General features: G+C 38.1%; 1 protein-coding gene across 6 annotated transcripts in view; it reads left to right on the top strand.

The window, feature by feature from the left end:
• KANSL1L (KAT8 regulatory NSL complex subunit 1 like) overlaps positions 1 to 16,998 on the top strand; it is a 104,664-nt gene that overhangs the window by 29,654 nt on the left and 58,012 nt on the right. For all 6 annotated transcript variants that reach the window (XR_006278109.1, XR_005295741.2, XR_006278108.1 and 3 more), the window contains exons 3-5: positions 2,393 to 2,534; positions 6,685 to 6,882; positions 9,786 to 9,907. Coding sequence is in view for 2 of the 6 variants with exons in the window: in XM_043505690.1 (XP_043361625.1) it covers positions 2,393 to 2,534; positions 6,685 to 6,882; positions 9,786 to 9,907 (462 nt within the window). In the remaining 4 variants the exon portion in view is untranslated. The remainder of the gene's footprint in view (positions 1 to 2,392; positions 2,535 to 6,684; positions 6,883 to 9,785; positions 9,908 to 16,998) is intronic.

The following is a 16,998-nucleotide window of genomic DNA, read 5'->3' as shown; positions in this document are numbered from 1 at the left end:
ATGCACATATACAGTCACAGGGCAGAGTTCAGAGTATGCATAGGAGTGCAGAGTCTCCCTGCATGGTCTTATTACAGCCTTCCGGCCCTGTAATTTCACTGTAAGTATGATCCTCTACTTGCCACTTTATTGGGATGACTTAATTTGTTAGCTGTATACTACAGAATGATCTAGTACTCCATCCTCACGGTTATTTTATCCCATTCGCTTCTGTCCTTTATCCACAAAAGGAATAAGTGGATAAATTTTATGTGTTCTACTCGTATCCATCATAAATAGGCTTGGCAGAATTCAATTTATATTTTCTTTTATCATTTCAGTGGATATCAACGTTTATTTTTAAGTATTGTTTCTATTTTTATCAATTTCAGTTTTCACAGTTGGGCAAAATTATGGGTCTTAAGCGTTTCCCCCCCCTTTAAATTTTAACTGTTGTGGCAATCCTGATACCCAGTGGATACTCTAACCACTGGAAACACTTCCTTACAGAGTGTCCTCAGGGCATCTATATTATAGTCTAATTTAAATGAATACAGTGTATGTTTACAGTTAAACTATTCTAAGGGCAAAGTCTGCTCTCAGATGTGGGCATACAACTCACATTGACTTTAGAGGGAATGATAAATACATATTTGATGGCAGAATTGGCTGTGAATATAGTTAGTCCAAGATCTGATACTGCAAAATAATAATAATAAAATGCTTTTTTTTTAATGTGAAGGATAAGGATACAGATACTCCACTACAGATAATGACCTGTTTCCATTAAATAATGTACTGAATAGTTTAACAAGCTCTTTCTTTATCCATTGTGGTTTTGTATCTGAGCATGGATATCTTTACTGGCATGCTGTCTTCATACCATATAAATGACATAAGACTAACTCTGGCTCATTCTTCCTTTTTCCAGCTGTGTAGGCACTTTCTCTCGTGTTCTGTGTTGTTGATCTTGGTGAAGAGGATTTTTCCAAGTTCTATAAACTAAACAGGATTTGAATCAGGCAGTGTCTCACCCTGATAGTATAAACAGGTTACAGATCTTAGGTACACAGGCTGGAATTCTCCTGCAGCCCAGTTCACCTCCCCAGTTCAAAGTCTTTTTTCCTCCAGACATGTTTCCAGGTGTTCAGTTGTGGGGATGTTACTTCCCCTCTTTTATAGTTTCTTTCAACTTCCTGGAAAGAGCCTTTGCTATGATGTGGGTCAAGCTGCCTCCATTGCCTGTGTGCTATCACTAAGAAGTCTCCATATAAAGTTTCTGGGATAGTCCTGGGGAGTGTGGATTCCCTTAAGTGGGCCATCAGCATATCTGGCTCCTTCATTGTTATACCTAAAAGGCTGGTTGTGAGTGTTCCCAATCTTCTGACATATTTCAGTAACACAGTCATAGCAAAACATCATAACTTCACATACAATGATAGCATGTGCAATCCAACAGGATATTAATGTTCAGCAGATCAAGACTTTTAAAATTATACATCACAAGGCATACTTTGTACAAAACATATCACAATTATGTGACAGTGGTGAGTGTGGGGGTTCCAGGGTGTTGCTTTGAGGCAAGTTACGTGTTGAAATACTGCTTTTTGTGACACTCTGGCTCAAATACGTTTGAATGTTAAAATAACTCTTTGGGGGGTGAAGTACCATATGTGATATATTTACTTAATAGGCACGTTGACCAAAATTCATTGACACCAGGGATGAACATGGCTTAATAATACCAAGAGGTCAATTTAGAACTCTACTAGTCATTACATAAAGTAAACAGATACATATCACATTGTACAAGTAGGTAATTTAACAGTCCAGGAGAGGAATTTTTTAAAACCTAACAGTTGAATCACACAAATCTGTATCTGTGCTCATAAAATTGGTTAAAAAAATAAAATAAACTTAACCTACTGTACAGTTACAGCTTTGAGTAGCATGACATATATAATTGCTAACTGTTGAGTCGTGCCTTATTAGAATAGAATTGTCAGTGAGATGACATCTATGGAGGCTTGTGGAAGTCATCAGTATGACTTGACAGAAATAGAAGTGTTTTGGGTTTTGCTAGTAGATTTATTGGAATTCTTTTAAAATCTGTAACTTGCTTTAACTGATCTAGTCCAGTAGTTACACTTGCTTTCGGCTTTGGAATATATCAGAGGAAAAACATCTTTTTATAGGAAAGTTGCAGTATCTACTGAATGATGAATATAACATTGGGTGTAAAAAACTTGTACCAGTTCTTAATTAAGGAAATGAGATGTTGATGTTGTAATTGTGTTATCCTAATTAGATGTCCTCTGAAGGCAAGTGAGATGCTTTCAGCAGTTGAAAATGCATTTGTTAAAATGTGCTTGTCTTTATTCTTGGACTAACCAGTATTTCTTCATCTTCACAGCAACTATAGTTCTGAATGGAAGTGGCTTGTAGACCGAGCTAAAATTGGCTGCCGTTGGACATGGCTTCAAGCCCAGATTTCGGAGTTAGAATACAAAATCCAACAACTAACTGACCTTCACAGGCAGATACGTGCCACCAAGGTATTGTCTGTGTGCTCATAAGTGAGCTTTTCAAATAATCCATGTACAGTGTCTCCAGTAATTTTTCTTTTTTTTTCTTTTTTAAACAGTTCTGGTATCCAAGCAAAGTATTGCAAAGAATTACAAAAGTTAATGAGAAGATGTCAGAAACAAGAAGCATGGTGATCTAGAGGGCATGAGCACAGGGTTGGGAGTCAGGGACTCCTGAATTCCAATCCCTGCTCTGTCACTGATTCACTGTGGCTTTAGGGAAATGACTTTAGTTTCTCTATCTATAACAAAGAAACAGTAATTTTTTGTGCCTGTATAAAAATATTTTGAGGACTAATAAGTTATTGTTTGTACAGTGCTTTGAATATGTCAAATGCTAATTATAATTAGAATTACAGTATGATATCAACTTTTTGTTTGTACAGGTTTAAAATAAAAAGTAAGGAAGTCAAGATTGCTAAACTCTGATAATATTTCAGGAATGTTATGCTAAATCATGCTATTCTTAGCACTTCAGTTCTGTAGGCCAGCCAACTCATTCCCTGCATAGGAAGCCAAAAGCTTGGCAAGTTCCTGCTCACTAATTGTTTCTGTTGTGGAGGTGGTGGTGGAAAGAGTTTCTAGGGCTTGCCTTGCCCCTCTCCATCTGTGGAACTATCAAGGAGGTCCACTCATGGAACTCTTGAAATCCATGTAGTGCCTATATGGATGTCCTCTGTCTCTGCACTTATTCTTGGGGCCCCTTCCGACCCCACACCTAACAGCATGACTGTGGGATTTGGGAAGAAATATGCAACATGGCAGTGACTAAGAGTCAGTATTCTTAGTCATGTATTTCCTTAGTGGTAGGAGGTACTGTATGTTGCCATGTGTCCCAGCCCCATCCCTTCCCAGAGGATAATGCTGCAGAAGTGATACTTCCTCCCTCACATCTGGGTCGGTGGTCTCAGATTGGAATTTCTCTCTGCTCCTGCAAGTGGAGGGGATGATTTGGTCCTATAATTTTAGTGACAACCCCCTTTTGTGTGTGTGTGTGTGTGTGTGTGTGTGTGTGCGCGCGTGCAATTTTTCATCCCCTTTTATCAATAATGTTCAGTATTTGGCTTTATATCACTTCGTGAATGTCAATATCTGTTTGCTTTACCAGTTAGATTGTTTATCCTGTTTCAGTTTTTAAAATAATTTGGGACTTGATTTGTATAGTTGAATATTGTACCAAGGCAGTAGCTATGAAAAGGCATGAAAGCTGATTGACAACCTCTTTCTTTTCAGTCTCCTGGCTGGCAGATAGTACACTTAGCACACACGTTCTAATGCTAAATTTTTAATTCTAAATTTTAAGATTTGGGTTTTTTTAAAATATGAAACAAATGTGCATTTACAGTGTTTGGGGAGGCAAAACATCTAGAACACTAGAGTGGTATGGGGGAGATCCCACTCTGTTGGCATCCAGGGGTACCAGGCGAGATGCAGTCCCTCTTCCCTACCCTTATGGATTCAGAGGAGGAAGTGCAAGGCTCTAGGGAGCCGAGAGACTCTTCTAATTGAAAAACAGTCACCCAGAAAAAGTCGGTGGAAAACCAAAAACTGCTCTGTTGCCAAAACTAAATGCTTTGGTTTTCAGGTTCTCTCTCTTGTTGTTGTTTTTTCGGTTGGTTTAAAAAAAAATAAAATCCTTTTTATTTTATTTTTCTGTGGCAACTCTCACTTCCATTTTCCAACTATTTCTGCTTACAGTCTCCCTGGCTACAGGCCAGCCTCCTCTCCTTACTCTCCTGCCTTCTCTCCATTCGTCTTCCCCTTTCCTCTTTGTTTTTCCTAACCCTCCTGTGTTAATGTCTATTGTCCCTTCCTCCCTTCCTTTTTTAAAGTCTCTTGTTTCTGTTAACTCCTTTCATTTCTTCTTTCCCCTCCCCCCACTCCAGTTGTGCAATATATTCATTAAAAAAACTCCAATGAAAAACAGTTTTTAAAAAAATTGACTTTTGCCTTCATCATGTGGCTTGTATGTTCTTTCCCTTTCTTCTACTCTTTGAATGTTGTGTTTAGATTGTAAATTCTTCAGGGCAGGGATTGTGTGTCTTCCTTTTTGTTTGTAGAGTATCTACTACAACTGAATCATGCTTTGTGCCTTTTTGAGTACCCACACAAAACAAGTAATAAATAAGCTACATACGAGAAAATGAAGTGGAAGATTGCCATAGCAAATATCAAAGTAGGCTCGAACTACGTATTTTTCTCTTGTTCTAAAAGTCTTTTGTTGATGTGAATGGCAAAGAGACATGATTACCTTTACAAAGGGCAACAAAAAGGATTTGAATTTTCTTTTTCATCCATCCCGAACCAAGGTCTGTGTCTGTCAGCTTGCATTAAAGAGATTCAAGGCTGGCAGATCCTTCCTTTTGACCTAAGAGAAGGATTAGAAGAAACTGGAATTCCCTGGTCACAAGGCCTCGTTTTCAGCTGCTCTGGCTGTGTGGACCACAAATTATCATATCAAGTACACTTATGTTTGGGATAAGCTTTAGTCACACCTGGACCATCTCCTGGTAATTAGCACAGAGAAACCAGAACCAGCCTGATGGAGGGCCAGTATGTCTGTAAACATTTCCGTTCAGTGGACATGTGGGTTACTACACCTACAGTGTAGATGTAGTACTGCTACATCTGCAGCAGTTCTTCAGTTTTTAACTTTGCTCTTGGGTGCACAACTTGCTGTTTAGTTTGAACAGTGGAAACAATGGACAGATTCGAGAAGATGAGGGCATCTCCATGTTGCTTAAGTCCCTCCCAGTTTTCCTTCTCAAAAAATAATCCTAATTCCAGATTCTAGGGCTAGTTGCCACTGAGGCAGGACTCACGGTGTCAGTGTGATGTTGGGGAAGACCATCCAACAAAACCACAAATATGGAAGCATCACAGGAGCCTCAGCAAAGGCAGAGACCATCTTCCTATTGGGTATTAGAAGTTAAAGAAGCATCTTGATTGAGTTTCACACCATACCATTCCTTCACCCTCCATAACTTTTAAGTGAGCACACTCACTAAAAACCAAAACATGAGAAGATGAAGTGGGAAGATCCCATTCTTTCATCACTGAGTAGTAGCTCTGATTTATATCTGGATAGCTATAAGTACCAGATTTACACTCCCAGCTAATGCCATCAAATTCCAAGTTTCTGTAGGCTTTGCTAAATGGAAAAGAAATACATAAATTCAGGCTAATGGCAGTTTAGCATGACTAGTTGAGGAAATAGGTTTGGTTGTCTCAAAACTCTGTTTTGGTTATCATTTTATTTTGCTTTTTGCAGTAATGTCTTTGACTTTTGTGGTGTCTTATTTTAGGAAACGGATTTGAATGCTTTTGACACTTTATTTTTGTAATATTTCTTGTGGAGAACAAAGTAAAATGTTTTTTGTTTTTGTTTTAAAAACATCTGGTGTTCATTACTATGAAGGGCGATATTTATCTCTTTAAGATATTTAAACTCCATATGAGATACTGCAAAAATACATTGAGGCTATTTTATTCCTGCAGATGCCCTTGAAGAACAATAGGCTTCATAGAAATATATTTTATATAGGGTTGTTGCCTCCATAAATACAAAACCAAGAAAATGCATAACTCCAAAAAAACAATTTATCTTGAATTATGGTGAAAGGCTGTTTGTGTTGTTTTATACTTTTGATGGATTAGAGAGAGAAACCTTGACATTTTGCGTGGGTGGCAGCAGTGGCGGGGGAAGGGAACATTTTAAGGACTTCCAGAGTAAACCTCTGAGCTGTAAAGATGTTAACTAACTTGGAAATCAAAGGCTGGGTTTTTTTACCTACAAAGAGGAAATCGTCTTAAAACATTAGGCAAAGGATCACATACTTGATATAATCAAGTATGGATTTTTAAATTTTGGCACTGGCTCTGAGACAGTACTCTGACACGTAGGTTTAGTACTGCTAAGGAAAAAAATGTATGTTACAGCTTTGCTATCGCTTAAATGCATTAAGTATTATTTACATGTTGCATGTACTGGGCATACTCAAAACTGTTCCAAAGAGTTGCTGTAGACTTAAGAGGTATGTTCCAGGTTGACTGCTGCTTGAAAATGATTTAGGAAGGTTAATTTGTTGTCCACCAACTGTTTTCAATTGCTGTTGTCTAGGGGATGGTGATCTTAGAAGAATTCCCACTTCCAAAAGACATTTTGAAGAAGCAAACACAATTGACAAACCCAGAAGCTTTATTAAACACCACGGGGAATTCTCAAGCTACCCTTGAGAGACAGGATTCTTTGCCGGAACACGATTTTGAAATGTCACCAAGCAGCCCTACTTTACTTCTACGAAACATAGAAAAACAGGTAAAGTAAAATAAGAACCGAGTGTCAAATGGAGCCAAGTGACCTATTACAGAATTAGGGCAAGCTACGCGGTATTTATTCACAGAACCGTAAAGATATTTCACATTCCTAACAGTGGCTGCTGATGAATTTAAGATCTTAAATAAATAAATTGGTCACTAGGTTTACAAATTAACTTTTTCATTACTGAAGTGTCTATAATTCTGTTTTGATTTAATCAAAGTGGCCATCTCTTGCTTCAGAGAAATAAACATCAGGTTTCTGCATAATAGCTCTAACAGTTCCCCATGTAACTTCTTGTCCTTAACAATTTAGTTTAGTGCATTTTTGATACTGTTTCTCATTTCACAGAATTATAGTCCTGTAAATGAGTGCAACTTTTCTGTGAAAGTATGTTACATTTAAAAAAACCAAACCTTTGCTAACCTTCTCTCCCCAACAAATATAGGGCCAATTCTGTGAAAAAGTTACATCTCTGTAACCCCACTGACTTCTGTGGAATAGGCATTGCTGAGAACAGAATTTTGAAGCATGGTGTCCCAAATATTAATTTCCATGTTGGATTCTAGGAAATATGGTGTAGGTTTTCCTTTCCTTACAAAGTATATAAGGGGAACATGTTGATGAACCAACTATAGGAAACTTGTTAGGATAATGTGGAGTAAAACTTGCCTTTTTATTATGTCAAACAAAGAAAATATAAGATACATCACTGGGAAAACTAGATCACTTTTTAAAAGTGAGATAAAAGTAGTTTCAGATACTACACCTGCCCCATACTGCCCCTGCCAAGTTTTTGTGACCTTTTTATGGTAACATTTTCCTATTTTTAAAATGTTTCCTCTCCTGTTTACTGTGAAAGAGGAAACAATAAAACACAAAGTAAACTGGAGGGTACTTTTTAGACTGTCCCATCTTAACCTGCTTACTTGGAGCATTCAACATGCAGTTCTTTGCAAAGCACCTTTAAAGCAATTAAGGTTAAAGTAACATTTGAGGTTTTTTGAGGTGCCTAAAGACAGCTTTAAAAGTGTGCTGTCATCTGAAAAATGACTGAAATTATGGTCTTCCTTATTTATTGTCTTGCAAATTCCATGTTTGATTTGCTCACATTATAAATAAAAAGATAGTTTATCTAACTGCCAGCTCTGTAAATCAACCTACATCTGGAGACGAGCTTGTGGGTTTTTTTCTTTCACATATCACCAGCAATAAAGATGCTGTAGGTCAAACTATGCCCTCAGTTATATCTGTGTAACTCCACTGTCCAAAAGGATATCTTTGTTTAAATAGGTTTCAGAGTAGCAGCAGTGTTAGTCTGTATTCGCAAAAAGAAAAGGAGTACTTGTGGCACCTTAGAGACTAACAAATTTATTAGAGCATAAGCTTTCGTGAGCTACAGCTCACTTAAATTTGTTAGTCTCTAAGGTGCCACAAGTACTCCTTTTCTTTTTGTTTAAACAAAAATCCTCCTCTTATTTGTGAACTGAAAAAAACTCATATGAACTGGTGAGACACCATAAACCTGGAACCTTTCAATAATGCCTTTTTGCTATCACTTTTCAGAGCAGAATCACTTTCAATTCATGGTTGTTTTCCCTCATACTTTGAAACATCAGCAGCTATTCTCATGCCTTTGTGTTCATCTGACTTCAGTATCAGTGCTGTATTCAGTCTGTTAACTTTTTTTTGGCATCTTGTTTGGGTTGTTTCAGACTTTATAACTGACTTGCTATTTCTCTGCTTTAATTTCTGCCTTGAAGATTTTATTTACATACTTAAAACCTTTGTTATCACAACACTTTTAATATCAATTCACAGAAGAGGCATGACTAAAAATGAAATGGAAAAAGTGTTTTCTCTAATATACTTTAGTCCTTGAAAGTACAAATAAGACTTCTTCTCAATGAAACCTTTAAGAATATTTGCTTTAAATAATCTTACTTTTGGAATAGTGAATCCTAGTAAATAAAAAAACTAGGCATGTGTCTGCTGTTTCAAATATACATAATTTATATTTGCAAAGTCAAATTATTTAGTACTAAGTAGTCAGTTTCCCCTAAATAAGCTAATGGCTAAATTCAAAGTCAGAGTAACCATTAAGGTTTGATATTTAAACACAAAGACATTGTGAAATGTTATCTGGACTCTGTCCACAATTCATCACTTTACAAGAAGGAATTCTTAGTCCTAAAGAATTAACTTGCATCTATGTTTCACACAATTCTTGAAGTCAAGATTTTTTTTATGTGGGGCCTTGCAGTGTAATTTTGAACATGCCGTTAAATAAGAATAAAGATATGCATTTATATCACTTCTAGCATCCTTCTGTTTCCATTAGCTCTGACTGTACCTAAATAGGTCATCATTACACCTTGTCTTAACCAAAGTTAGCTACTAAGAGGATTCTTTAAATGGCCAAACTATTTTGTTTATCAGCCAACAGAACATATGATAAAAAGTAGGCAGCCAGATTTTTTTTTTCTTGAATCAATCTTGAAGCCCAGTTCAGAAGTCATGAACTGAAGCTGTATCATCAGCTGCAAAGTTTCTTCTATCATTATTAATCATAATTACCATTATGTAAGTTAAAATGTGTTCTGCAGGTTACTTAAAAGTTCAGATTTAAGGGTTTTTTTTTAAATATATTGCTCTAAAAATATCTAAACTGTGTCTTTGGCAGTGGTTCAGCAAGAGTCTAACAAACATAATGTATTGTTTTTTAAAGTTCAAAATAAAACTTGTGAAATAACAAGCATAGCATTTTTTATATGTACAGAGATCTTGTGTTTACTTGTTCATCATGGAGAAAACTAGATCAAGAATACTAAATGGGGGGTGGGGGGACACTTTTTAGATTGATGCTTTGTGTGAATGAAAAGTTCAGCTACTGTGTTTTTCAGAGTGCTCAGCTGAGTGAAATCATCAATAATCTGATTGCTCCACTCAATCTGTCCCCCACGTCCTCTCCTATCTCTTCCAAATCCTGTAAGCAGAAACAACTGGTCAATGGCATATCTCTCAGGTAGGTGACCATGTGGTGTAATCTTTGTTTCTTGAGAACAGGCTAGTACTGTAACCTCAGCTGTAACATTTTTGTAATGTTAAGTCAGTCAAAACTAGTAATTATACAGTAGTAAATATAAAAAGGAGAGGACTTTTTTGCTTCTGAACTTAATTAAAGGTAACGGCTTTGCTTTTGACATTAAAATAGTTTACCAGTTTTGTTCCTGAGGTTGCCATATATTCCACAGACTATTACACACATGTGAAATCTTCATATGACAAACACAGCTGTGAAGTGGGTTAAAAATAACACAGTAGGTAAGATCATTCATTATTGCAGACTTAAAATTATATTTATTGTGTCAGAATGAATTCTTCTGAGGACAATGATGTAATTGATTAGACTTTGGAGTATGTTGTCTGAGAACAGTCCTGTTTGTGATGACTTTCCTTTGTCAACAATGAAAACGCTTCTTTAATAAGAAAAAATATTAAGGTATCATAATTATATATTGCAAACATTCAGTGATTGATTTATCTTTTTGATAATTTACTTTCCTGCATGATTAAAGCATATTACTTTGTGAAATGAATAGCAGACAAATGTTTGTCAGTGATGCCATTTTGCACTTGTTTAGAAGTTGCATCTTTTGTTCAAAGCTCTTAAGATACTGTACTAATAAACATTAGCTTCAGAACAAAAGTACTATCCTTAATTTACAAAAAAAATATGTAAGCACAGAGGGTGTGTGATCTTGAGAAATTAGTAGTCTGCTTTTGCAGAGCTGCTGAGTACCCACAACTGCTGTTGATATCAGTGGGAGAAGAGAATACTTGCCATCTGTGGAAAATCAGTCCCCTTGTGACTCTGCTAAAGTCACAGAGGGTGTTTATGGCAAAGTTTGGAGCAGAAGACAAGTCTCCGGACTCCAGGTCCTGTGCCTTAACTATTTCAGAAGTTATCTTTGATTTGTTTAAACAAATTTATTTCTAGAAATATTTTCTGAACTATCTTTTTAGAATGAGATCTGTCAAATTTTAAATTTATACTTGCGGGGGAGGGAGGAGAAATTCCTTGCCTTCTGCTGTACACTACTCTTCTAGTATAGTCTTGCTGTCATGTCTTAGCCTAAAAGATGTAAACTTGTGTGTGTCTGTGTGGGGGTGAAGGGGCACTGTCATGTACTTGCTGTAGAGTTTCTAGGTTTTTGATTGCTAGTAATGTAAGAAACTTTCAACATGTTTAAATGAGGTTTGAAATAGAAAGTGAAAAGGGAAATATTGTGGAGGGTGATATATAGCGGAAGGGGGAAATTGATTGATTTGTGCTGTCTGATTTTTAGTAGAACTATGTTATGGGGTTTGTGTTTCTTGTATTTGTTGGAGGCACATAGAGTGTTCATACAAGTGTCTCTTGTTTTATCAATCTAAATAAATGAATCACTGACACAGTAGATTTGGAGTATTTTTCAAAACAGTGAGTTCTGTTTTCACCACCTTCCAACTGTGTGTAATAGCTGTCATCTGCGGAGCAAGGAAACAGGCATTGTTTTCTGGAGAAGCATTTATTACTTTTCAGAGGGTAGAGGGTAGAATGAGAGGGCTGCAAAGCAGTGAAGTACTATTGGTAGAGAGCAGTCCATACAAACTAAATTGAACACATTTAAAAATGTTCTGCCCTGAACCAAGGCTTTCGCCAGTGACAGAGAGGTAGCAGAGCTTTGCTGCAGCCACTTCTGCAACCCCTGTGAGCTCCCTTGGCTGCACGAGGGTTTGATTGGTAGGTCCACCTAGGGTGTGTCTACATTGCAGCTGTTGGCAAGTCACCCAGTCCGGGTAGGCAGACTTACTCTAGTAGGTGGCCATTGTGGACCAGGCTGGAGCTGAAGTCTGTCTACCTGGGCTGAAAGTATCACTCCCCGCTGCAATATAGATATACCCCTAATGTTTGAGTCAGTGACTCCATTCTCCCCCTGTTCCCCCATTATGGTACACAGGCAGCACTTGCAGAATCGTGGGGGTTGCAAACCGTCTATATAGGCTCCCTGTATCCATCCTTCCCATTAGAACAAAAACTTACTGTTTAACTATGGACAAAGCTATCTGTGTCTGAAGAGAGGGTAAGTTTTGCCCTGTGAATTGTACCCAGCTCATTAACATTAAAGAGGTAACCTTGCTGAGGAAAACTTGCATGAGAATGCGCCTTGTTTTTGGTATTTTTCCAACTTTGCTTAATGCAGCTCCCGACATCATATCCTTTTGCCAGCAGATAGAAAGAGTAAACAAAAAGTAAATTCATTGTAACCTCCCCTTGTAAATGAAGTCGTGAGGACTGAGCGCACACACTCTCTTGACAGATCCCCACTGTTGGGAGCATGCATCTTAACTCCTCTTTGTCTAGAAAACAATGACAGTTAGGCTTGCACATGTGGCATGCACCCCTCCATGAATCCAAACTGGGAAAAGGTATATAAAGGATCTAATCTCCAACTGCTCTCAGTTCTTTTTCCTGCCACTACGCATTGGAGTTGCTGAACGGTTATTCATCCTGACCACACTGCAGACTGTTTTTCTAAATGCTTGTATTTATTTGATAGGTTATAGTTAAACAACATTTTAAAATGGATTAGTAGGTTGGTGCTTGGCTTAAGACAACTAGGTCCGTGTCAGTCATTGCACAATTTCAGATTGGTGTTTGTCCGTGCTGTGTGCAGTTCTGATCTGGATATCATCCATTTCCTGTTCTAGAATAGTCATTGACCATTCTGTTGCCTCTTGTTTTGTGGTGTCCTACAATATTTTGATGCAGATGGTGTGCGTCATGAGAAAATGTCTAGATGGACCAGCACACCAAATGCCTTCAGAGCCTGAGGGGGAAAAAATCTAAAGAACAGGCACCATGATCTGAGCCTTCATCAGATCTGAAGCATAGGAAGAAGTAAGATGATCTTTTATCTGCAAACAGACCTCCTCAATCTGTCTCTCTGTCACCCTTAAGAAATAACAACATGGATCTGGGCAGTTGTCCAGTGCAAACTGATCCTTCACTTAGTCACTTCTCCAAGGCTTCTTGCCTTTGACCGATGACTCCAGAGGGTTTTCACTCCTATTATTCTAATCTCAAATTAAACAGGTGAGTCTTCAAACTTTATTATAATGGAGAGCCCAGATCAAAATCGTGGAAATTCAGGTTTTGTATGGTTAAGCTGGCCACTGTTACTCCTTTTTTAAATTGTCAAGATTGATTCTAGGCTCTTGACAGAAATATGTTCTGATACATTTCAGTCAGGGCTAAACATAGGAAGTACTTCAGATTCTGGGTAGGCACACAATCCTTGTGCTTCAATGTGCTCCTCAAGTCTTAACCAAATGCATTGTGGTGATAGTGGCCCATCTAAGGTGCCTAGGGATATGGGTAAATCTCCACAAATCTCTTGTTTGTCAAGGCCCAGTCTCCTCAGTGAGTTTCTTCCTAAGAACATAAGAATGTCAATATTGGATCAGACCAATGGTCCATTTAGCCCAGTATTCTGTTTTCTAACAGTGGTCAGTGCCAGATACTTCAGAGAGATTGAACAGAACAGAGACTTAGGGACACCCAGAGCATGGAATTGCATCTCTGACCATCTTGACTAAAAGCCATTGATGGACCTATTCTCAATTAAGTTATCTAATTCTTTTTTGAACCGTGTTATGCTTGTGGCCTTCACAGCATCCCCTGGCAATGAGTACCACAGGTTGACTCTGTGTTGTGTGTAGTACTTCCTTATGTTTCGTTTTAAACCTGCTGCCTGTTAATTTCATTGGGTGACCCCTGGTTCTTGTGTTTATACGAAGGGGTAACACTTACTTATTGACTTTCTCCACACAATTCATGATTTCATAAACCTCTGCCCTATCTCCCCTCAGTCATCTCTTTTCCAAGCTGAATAATCCTAGTCTTTTTAATCTCTCTTCATATGGAAGCTGTTCCATATCCCTCATCATTTTTGTTCCCCTTCTCTGTACTTTTTTCTAATTCTCTTTTAAGATGAGATGACCAGAACTGCACAAGTATTCAAGGTGTTGGTGTACAGTGGATTTGTATAGGGGCATTATGATATTCCCATTTTATTATCTATCCCTTTCCTAATGGTGCCTAGCATTGTTAGGTTTTTTTTGGCTGCTGCTGCACATTTAGGAGATGTTTTCATCTGCTATCCATAGTGACTCCAAGATCTTTTTCTTGAGCGGTAATACGAGTGAAGGCACAAAGCACCGTTTTTTAACCCCAGAGCAAAGGGCATAGTCTCCCAATGAAGTCGGGGCAGGTCCCAAGTGGGGCGAGGGGGAACTAACTACACTAACGCTAATAACTAACTATACAAGAAGAACAAAGAGAAATAATGAACAGTACTGGAACGGATGAGAACACACTCTTGTAGACAAACTATGAGCACGGAGGAACAAGGATTCTGACTCTAACAATGCAGCGGTAAGGGAACCAAAGGGGCACCACCCGCACGTCCTCATATAACCTTGCCTGGAGCACGAGGTGACGTACTACACTCATGCAGGTCAATGGACACTGCTGCAGAAATCTTCCAGAGCATGGCGCATGTGTGCACCCATGTTTGGAATACATATAGGGCCCATCACTCAAAGAAGAATAGCTAATGTAGACTCCTTCACTTTGTATGTATAGTTGGGATTATGTTTTCTAACATGTATTACTGTACACTTATTAACATTGAATTTCATCTGCCATTTTATTGCCCAGTCACTCAGTTTTGAGAGATCCCTTGTAATTCGTAGCCGTCTGCTTTGGACTTAACTATCTTGAGTAATTTTGTATCATCTGCAAACTTTGCCACCTCACTGTTTACCCCTTTTTCCAGATCATTTACTAAATGTGTTGAACTGCATTGGTCCCAATACAGATTCTTGGGGGACCTAGCTGTTTAACTCTCTCCATTGTGAAAACTGAGCATTTATTCTTACCCTTTTGTTTCCTCTCTTTTTAACCAGTTACTGATCCATGAGAGGACCTTCCCTCTTATCCCGTGACTCCTTACTTTGCTTAAGAGCCTATAGTGAGGGACCTTTTCAAAGACTTTTTGAAAGTCCAAGTACGTTATATCTACTGGAACACCCTTTTCCACATGTTTGTTGACCCTCTCAAGGAATTCTAATGGTATTGAAATAATTGCCAGGATCACCTCTGGAGCCTTCTTTCAAAATTGGTGTCACGGTAGCTATCTGTTGTTTGTCTGGTACAGAGGCTGATTTAAGTGATAGGTTACATACCAGTTAGTAGTTCTACAATTTCATATTTGAGTTCCTTCAGAACTCTTAGGTAAATACCATCTGGTCCTGGTGACTAACTACTACTAAATTTAATTCCAAAACCTTCTCTATCAACATCTGAATCTGGGCAGTTCTCTGGATTTGTCACCTAAAAAGAATGGCTCCGGTGTGGGAATCTCCTTCACATCTTCTGCAGTGAAGACCAATGCAAAAGAATTCATTTAGTTCCTCCACAGTGGAGGAATACTCTTTTTTTCTTCCCTAAATGCTCCTTTAGCACCTCGACCGTCCAGTGGCCACACTGATTGTTTGGCAGGCTTCCTGCTTCTGATGGTCCTACATTTGTTTTTGCTGTTTTAATTTTTGTGTCCTTTGCTAGCTGTTCTTCAAATTCTTTTTTGGCCTGCCTAATCATACTTTTACACTTCTCAGAATTTATGCTCCTTTTTTTTTTCTGTTTTTCTAAGTAGGATATGATTTGCAATTTTTAAAAGATATCTTTTTGTCTCGAACTACCTTTTTTTTTTTTTTACTCTGTCTAGCCATGGTGGCATTTTTTTGGTCCTCCTCTGGGTTTATGTAAACATACATACAGACACACACTTTTAGTTTGAGCCTCTATTACGGTGTTTTTGAAGTTCCCATGCAATTTGCAGGCGTTTCAGGCTTGTGATTGTTCCTTTTAATTTCCGTTTAACTAGCTTCCTGATTTTTGTGTAGTTCCCCTTTTTGAAGTTAAATGCTACTATGGTTGGTTTCTTTTACTCTCCCCATGCCTCCTGGGGATGTTAAATTTAATTACTTTATGGTCGCTATTGCTGAGCAGTTCAGCTGTATTAACCTCTTGGACCAGATCCTGTAGTCCACTTAGGACTAAATCAAGAATCTTGTTGAATCTCCTTGTTGGGAGAATTCATTTTGCATAGAACTTTTCCTTCACTAAGACATAGAGACTAACTTTATAGAGTTGACAGCTGCTCCTATGAGTGTTGGCTGCTTTCCTACCAGGAGAGAGACAGTCAAAAATACATAGCTTCAGTAAAGATGCAACCTCATGGCATGAAAATAACCTTTTGAGTCTTCTGGGCTTATGGCCTCCTGCACATATGTGAGTCTGTTTCTCTTACTGAGAATGTGGGCTCTGCAGTCCTGACTAACCATCAGTTTCAGAACAGGAAAAGGCAATTTACTAGCACGGTTGAGAGTGCCATAGCAAATTCAAGAATTCCACATCTGGTGGTGGTTAATTTCCAATATCCTTTTGTAGAGTCTCATTTTGACAGCCATCTGAATTTCCATTTATAGGAATGGATGCTCCCTGAGTTGGGGAGTCCATCTGGTTGACTATGTCAGGGAAACCAGACTGTGTACTGGAGCCCTGAACAGTACTACTGGTGCTGAGACCTTTACTTTCCTGTACCAAGAATTTGTGAGAAAGCACAGCCACAGGTGTTACTTCAGTGGATATGGGGAGACAGGTTCTCACAACAAATTTTTTGGTGGCTGCTCAGACAATTTTTTCTAAAATATTGAATTAACTTTAGGAAAAAGAAATAAATATGCTTGTAAATGTGTCCATTGTAACTTATTTATGTAGGGTTTTCTGAAGACTCAATAACAATAATATACAGTTGTCTCTATTCTTTATTTAGGGTGACCATATTTCCCTGTGCTGAATACGGGACACCTGGTAAAATTACTCATATTCAAGTGAATTCAACAGCAATCAATCAGAACTATGTGGTACAAACGTTCAAATTAACATCAAGTTGACTGAGCCACTGTTAAAAAGAAATACTGCATAGTTGGAGTCTTTTTATTTAA

This window comes from Dermochelys coriacea, chromosome 11, assembly GCF_009764565.3.
Source record: "Dermochelys coriacea isolate rDerCor1 chromosome 11, rDerCor1.pri.v4, whole genome shotgun sequence".
Taxonomy (NCBI): domain Eukaryota; kingdom Metazoa; phylum Chordata; order Testudines; family Dermochelyidae; genus Dermochelys; species Dermochelys coriacea.
This window is presented reverse-complemented; position numbering and strand designations above follow the sequence as displayed.